Genomic DNA, 7500 nt, shown 5'->3' with positions numbered 1-7500 from the left:
CGCCGCCCAAAAGGCGTTATTCAACGACACCATGGGGGGAATGTCTAGGTTAAAGAAGGTAAGTTGAGGAACAACTATATGGTATTTATAAGAAGACAGTAACGTAATTAAGATGAGAGATGGAAGCTGTTGTCTATAATGATAGGGTGATGGTTATGAAGAAACGTGTTTGGTCCTTTACTACATTTACACATTTACTGTCAAACCTGAAATGGGTGGTTTACATACGATAACTATAGTCTGATCCCCTACGGAAATATTAGTAGATTTGTCCCAAAACCGTCTACTATGAAGATTGAATGTCCTGGCATCCAATGTGAATGAATGTATGAAACAGACCTCTGAAAATGTACTTGACTGTTAAAAAAATTCTGAACACGTCTATAGTGATTGTAGAGTCAATTATTTCATATTTTACAGTTGTATATGAAGGAAGAACTTCAAACTTTTGCAAACAAAGTTGCATTCATGGATTAATAATGGTCTTTTCCAAGAATCTGTTAGAAACTGAACTCTTAAGTAAATAGGTTAAAACCTTCTATAGAAGGTAATTTTAGTACAAAAGAAAAGAAAAAAAAATATGTTCATAAGGAGTCAAAAGCCCCAAATGCATTCACGATTTCTGATTATCACATCTGTTCTTAACCCATTGATAGCAGATGGCATGATTTGCTGTCAAGGCAGCATCGGTCATAAACGCAGATGGCATCGTGCCATACAACATAAGCCCGCCACATGATTGTATTTATATTTTATCAAAACCGCGGCCAATGGGTTAATGGCTTGCCGTGGATAGATTGTCCTAACCGTAGCTTGTTGTATTGAGAGCTTATTTGATATTTGATGTTTTTTAAGCATACCATGCTGAAGAGAACACCTTGGCTGCATGTGACCCTTAAAATATTTTGTCACAAGTAGAATATAATTAATGCTGTAAAAACTGCAGTAACAACAAAGATGATATTGACTTTCCGATTTACTGTGCTGACTTCATATCATTCCTATGAGCCTTCTTTTTATTTTATAAGATTTATCGGTAAATTTTCCGAACAACGCCGCGTTACGAAATGCCACAAAAGGGGTATTGATGGATTCCTCTCAACCTCTACTATTCATATATAGTGAAATTAATGAGCGCTTGCACCCCTGAAGCCCACAATCTGGGTCCCGATAGTAGGGGAGGGCATGAAATAGATCAGGGAAATTGCGGGGTAAAATATGAATTCTGGCCATATTTCGTATGCAAAATCTTAACCAATTACCTACCTAACTTTGCTTAGGTTTAAAGTTTGCCCTAGCCAAGTGGGGGGGCTTTGCCCCCCCCCCCCCCCCCCCCCCCCCCCCCCCCCCCCCCCCCCTCCCCCCCCCCCCCCCACCCCCCCCCTTTAAGGCACTTCGTGCTGCCTCGTGCTACTTCGGTATCAAGAAAACCTTAACCCGACTACCTACCTCACTTTGCCTAGTTTTAAAGTCAGCCTTTGTGAAGAGGGAGCTACGCCCCCATGTGGATCTCCCCTATTCAGGGCACTTCGTGATACTTATGATGCGTAATTAGTTCTGTAGATGAAAATGCCGTGACCACGAACAACCTTCACACTGCGCCATGATGACGGCAACTGAGTCTTCGTCTCATATATTCCTCAGGATAGGAAACTAGGACAGATAATGACGCGCCCACTTAATAGAGGGAACTATAATTATACTGTAAACAGTGGGGAATATTGCGCCATCTGTTGAGAGAACATAACAGCACATGCAGGTAATCCATTGGGGATTTCCAGTCCACAGCTTGTTGCAAGCTGTAAATATGTAAACACAGCCATGTTTAAATTTCAGGGCGAGGATGGTGGTTTCGGGGTATTTTGCACAAGGTATGTTGCACGAAGTGCCCTAAAAAAGGGGGGGGTCCAGGGAGGGGCAAAGCCCCACCCCCCACCCCCCGGCTAGGGATTAATTCAAAACTAGGCAAAGTTAGGTAGGTCATTGGGTTAAGATTTTGCACACGAAATATGCCCTGAAGTAGGACGAGGTAGCACGAAGTGCCTTAAAAAAAGAGACCCAGATTGTGGGTTCCAGAGGTGGAATCGCGAATGATTTCCACTATATATGAACAGTATAGGTTGAGAGGAATCCATTGATAGGATTTTTATGGTATTTCGTAACATTTTACCCCGCAATTTCCCTGATCTACTTCATGCTCTCCCCTACTATCGGGACCCAGATTGTGGGTTTCAGGGATCCAAGCGCTCATTAATTTCATTATATATGAATAGTAGAGGTTGAGAGGAATCCATCGATACCACTTTTGTGGTATTTCGTAACGCGGTGTTGTTCGGAAAATTTACCGATTTATCAATAATACCTCAAAAATGCATTATAGTTTAGGCTTAGAACATATGATACCAGCTCCAAAGTGCAAGTAGAAGGTAGCACAATATAACTGAGGCGAGCTATCTAAAATTAGGGTGAAAGTCAGGAGGCATGAACACATTTGAGCAGTTGTTCAGTTACACAAACTGATATCATGATGATGATAGACCTAAAATCCTTTTTTGCTGTTGAACGGTATATTAGTGGCTACCTATTCCCAGTGTTCATACAGGAGTTGCAGCAAAGGAGTTCTCACAGAGCAGAAGCCATTAATTCCCCTTTTTCTTGATAACCCATGCCTCAGGAAAAATTGATGATTCACACAAATGCACATACACACACCTGTATATATGCAAGCAGAATAAGAGTAATTAATTATTTATTTATCTATACCTTTCCCTTGGGAAAAACAAAAAGCACGCACATGCGCGCGCGCACACACACACACACACACACACACACACACACACACACACACACACACACACACACACACACACACACACACACACACACACACACACACACACACACACACACACAAAATTCACATACAAAGGTCAAATTAAGATCCTAACTGGCAAAATTTACAACCAATAATCTTTTTTCCAGAAACCCAAAGGAGAGGGTTTCAAATATGTCACAAGGACATATGCAATGAAGATGTTGCAGCTGAACCCTGCTGAATTCCGTCGGCTGTGTATATTGAAGGGAGTGTATCCACAGGAGCCCAAGAACAGGGTCAAGGCACAGCGTGGAAAGCATGGAATCAGGCTCTTGTATTTGAGGAAGGACATTAGGTTCCTTCTTCATGAGCCGATGATATGGAAGTTCCGAGACAGAAAGGTGGGTGGGTTATGTTTTTCCTTTTTTTTTCCCACTTATTCATATAGTTCTGCAAGGAAGGAGTAAGTAGAGTTGTGGTTGGATAAATGAGTAAATGGCCAGGCGGAGAATAGTTTCAATATATTCTCCTTAACCTCTGGTGTTGCTGATCTTGTAAATGTGTTGTTACACAGATCAAACGGAGGAGGGTGATTCGAGCTACAAAGAAGAAGGACATGGACAAGAGGAGGAGTGCGAGGCATTTCGACCTTGATGTCAATATGGATCACATTGTGCTGGAGCGCTACCCGACCTTCATTGATGCAGTTCGTGACCTGGATGACCCTCTCACCACCTGTTTTCTTTTCGCCAAATTGTGCAAGTCGCTGAGAAAAAAACAAAGTGAGAATGAATTTCTTTTTTTTTACCCCATTTATTATTTCCTCCCCCTTCCCTACTCTCCTCTCCCTCCTTTTCCCCTCCTCTCCCCTCCCCTCCTTCCTTCCTCCCCACTTCCTGTGCCTCCTCGTGCTTCCCCTCCCTTTGCCCTATTCCTCCTCCTCCCCCTCCCTTCACCCTATACCTCCTCCATCCCCTCCTCTTTTTCTTCTCCTCCTCCTCTTCCTCCTCCTTCACTTCCCCCCCCTCCCCAACATGACTGTCTTATTGGCTGCAGGAGAGGAGGGCCTCCAACGGGCATGGTGATATGATGCCAATATAGGTGCCAGTATCTTATTTTAACAAATTGTATACTTCAATTCATTTTTTTTTTCCCCCCTTTCAGCCCTGGTCATAATGTCCAACAAACTGACCATAGAGTTCATGCATTATGTAATAGCAGCTCGTTGTTTGAAGAAGGTGTTCATCTCGATCAAAGGCTACTACTACCAAGCAGACATTATGGGCCAGACAGTGACATGGATTGTACCACACCCTCTTGCTTTGCTGGTAATGGTTGCTGTTACTTTATGCAGATGATGATAATGATTCCAGTAATTTAAATAATTTAGATTAGATTATTTTTATTGTTGTTCAATAATGCAAGTTACTTTGAAATATAAGAACATTTTCTACAAAGTTTCATATTATTAGTAAACCATTTTTGATACTTTTGATGATTGCTTCAGATTTTGCTTAAAAAGAACTCCCCTTTTTTTAGCTATTTTGTATTGTACATTGATTTTCTTATGTTGATTTTTGAATAACATTTAAATATTGCCTTTTCACTGGCAGAAACCACGTGGTGTGAATCTCAAGATTATGAGGACCTTCGTGGAGTTCTACCTTGTGTTGTTAGGATTTGTCAACTACCGGCTTTACCAGTCACTCAATTTGCACTATCCGCCAAAGATAGTACAACAAGGTGAGTCTATATATAAAATGAATTTGATATTGGTTGAATTTCACTAGGGTAGCTAGTTTAACCCATTCACACCGGGGCTATTTCGGCTCTAAATGGTCGGAATGCCGGGGTATTCAAACGCATAAGCCTAACGCCTCGGGATTCTCGGGCACATTAGCCACGAGCGAGCGCTGTACAACGGCTCACCCTGCGTGCTGGCCTTGACTAAATATCTCGTCTCCAGCTTTTGATCCAAAAACCACTGAACGTAATAGCAAGTCAACCAACGCGAATGAGTTAAGAACAGAGAAAGGTCAGGATCTTCTGAACTAGAAAACCTTAGGGTAAAAAAAGTGGAATGATATTTGTACTACTGTATTACTGATACTATTGGCCCATTGGTTGCGATATTAAAAAAATGTTTGTGCTGTAGGAGGGCTGTTTTACATGTCTGGCACGGTGCCATCTGCGTCTATGACCGACTCAGCCTTTGCAGCAAATCATGCCATCTGCTGCTAATGGGTTAACAAAATATATATAATCCAAGATAATATAGCAACATCAACCACTTTAACCTCTAAAGGCCACGAAACTTTAGCAGGTCTGTCCCCACAGCGACATTAAGAGTATGATTTTCCAAGTTTAATATAGGCTAATTTTGGTCTCTGACAATTCAAGAACTTTTCTCATACCAGAGAATATGAATTTGTTGTATATCAAATACACACCACACAGTTGAGTTTCAAATTTGAACAAATAATGCAGTTGTCCCTTGCATATGAATGACAAGAGGGATAAGTTACCATGCAAATAGAGCATATGTGAATAAAGTCTGCAGATGAAGTACATAACAAGATATTAATTTTGATATATAAATATTCATTTTCATTTAGATACATAAATAGTAACAAGATCATATTATACAGTGAGGAGGCTGGATATTAACTCAACGATGACGGTGTGTCACACGGGCAAAATGCCTGATGACGGGGCAAAATGCCAGTGTGATGCTCCCGATGCAATATTGGATAAGCCTGGCTTATGGGGTTGTCACTTCACGCCGCCGGGCCCGTCGGGATTGGGTTAAACAATGCTAAGTGAGGAAGGGTAATTAGGGATAAGAAAGGATGAAGTGGCTTGCTTGGTTGCTTGAAATATGCCATACAGTATCAGCATTACTCTTCACTGTGTTCCTTTCTCAAGAAGAAAGAGGTAGGGAACACGACTATGATTGGCTGAGGGAGAGGAGGGCCTGCCAGGGGCATGGGGATATGGATCTGTATCTGAGATATTAGATGACAAAAAAAAATAGTTGGGAAAAAGCCCATTAGGTTTGAACAGCCCGTGAATGTTTGTGGCAAAAAGGGATTAAGTCAGTTGTGGTTGACAAAAATCAGTGAGAATACTGAGTCAGCATGAGCGACAAGGTTGTAGATGAAGAGGTGTGGGGGTCTGGAGTCAAAGAAACATGGGTAATACCCCATTTAGTTTTGGGCTTGTTGCTTGGAATTATTTTCCCTCAAAATATGTTAGCTAACTCATGAGTGAATGCCAGAATAGTGAGTTTCAACCAACATTTATATTTATGCCAGTATATAAATGGAATGTAAATGGATACAATGAAGTATTTAACTTTTTTTCTGTTCTACTGTGGAACTTCATATTCCTTTTCAGTTGTAGAAATTCATTTTAGTACAAAAGTTATCATAGTTATCTTATTGGAGCTTTTCTCATTATTTGACATAATGTTGTTCAGTGTAGAAGTTGGTTAATGTAATGTAGCCTCATTTGTGTTCTTGGCATTTTACAGTAGTTAATGCATTTTCAATGATTTCTTGTTGATATAGAATATTCCCTCCTTCCTCTTGCTAATTTTAGTATTTCCTCTTTATTCCAGCTGGAGATGGGAAATCATCAGCTGAGATTGGTGATTTGCTCAGCACACTAAACAGGCCGCTTGTAAGGACCAAGGAGATAGAAGAGGAGGAAGTACAGATCGATGAGCATCTCATGGTAGGTGAAGTCCAACTTTGCAAAAGTCATCCTGATTTATTAGCAGTGATGAGTCATGGGTGCAGATGATGATGATAAGTTATATGATTTTAGTAGTCACAATGAAAATTATTAGCTTTTTTCGTTAGCTATTATTAATTATTAGCGATAAAATAGATCTGATTGTCTATATTATTTTTTTATATATTTGCAATAAAAGATCCAGAAAATAAATTCATGCTATTCACCATGGTAAATGTAACATACAATACTTGTTTATCATTATTCCCATTTATGTTTATCTTGCTTTATATTACACAAATATTTTCTATAACTTTTTTTTTTCATCTATTGCACACTCTGAAAATGACCAGGTTGCACAGTCCTCGGGTTTAAGGAATATATACTCATCCTGACTTTTTTGTTTTATATATATAACAAAAAATTCTTAAAGCAAAGCATTTAGCAATCACCCCAGACATGTAGCAAATGCCGTAATTCACAGTAATTGGGTTAATTAGTCAAAACATGAAGTAAGGCCAGTCTCTTTCACTTACAGCAAGATGATGATGATGAGACACTATTGGAAGTCAAGAGAGAGAGAGATATGGAGGCAAGGCAGAGCAAGCTCTTTGAAGGACTGAAGTTCTTCCTAGGACGTGAAACCAACATGGAGTCTCTCACCTTTGTCATCAGAGCATGTGGTGGTGATGTAAGTCATACAAGATTATTTATTAATTTATTGTTTGAAAATAACAAGTGGACAAGATACAAATTAATGCTTTTGTCTTGATTGTCTGTGAATAATAAGAAATCTTGAAGATGCTGAATGGATGCCTTTGATTTGTGCATTTCAAGACCATGTTTCAATAAATTTCATTGCTATAAATCTACAGTGGCTTTAGTTCAGATGATCATTTCTTGACAGGTTTCTTGGGATACAACTGTTCATTGTGGTTCAACTTATCAAG

At 40.0% G+C, this 7500-nt stretch overlaps 1 protein-coding gene across 1 annotated transcript in view; it reads left to right on the top strand.

The window, feature by feature from the left end:
- The window catches only part of LOC122258882 (pescadillo), a 9871-nt gene that overhangs the window by 97 nt on the left and 2274 nt on the right, over positions 1-7500 (top strand). Inside the window, exons 1-8 of the mRNA XM_086555496.1 lie at positions 1-58; positions 2983-3216; positions 3390-3597; positions 3980-4143; positions 4429-4558; positions 6435-6550; positions 7089-7241; positions 7458-7500. The exon at positions 1-58 is cut by the window's left edge and continues 97 nt beyond it; the exon at positions 7458-7500 is cut by the window's right edge and continues 67 nt beyond it. Of these exons, the coding sequence (XP_086411622.1) occupies positions 32-58; positions 2983-3216; positions 3390-3597; positions 3980-4143; positions 4429-4558; positions 6435-6550; positions 7089-7241; positions 7458-7500 (1075 nt within the window). The 5' untranslated portion in view covers positions 1-31. The remainder of the gene's footprint in view (positions 59-2982; positions 3217-3389; positions 3598-3979; positions 4144-4428; positions 4559-6434; positions 6551-7088; positions 7242-7457) is intronic.

The sequence above is a fragment of the Penaeus japonicus genome, unplaced genomic scaffold (assembly GCF_977035675.1).
Source record: "Penaeus japonicus unplaced genomic scaffold, GWHDUDI00000001_assembly GWHDUDI00000031, whole genome shotgun sequence".
Taxonomy (NCBI): domain Eukaryota; kingdom Metazoa; phylum Arthropoda; class Malacostraca; order Decapoda; family Penaeidae; genus Penaeus; species Penaeus japonicus.
This window is presented reverse-complemented; position numbering and strand designations above follow the sequence as displayed.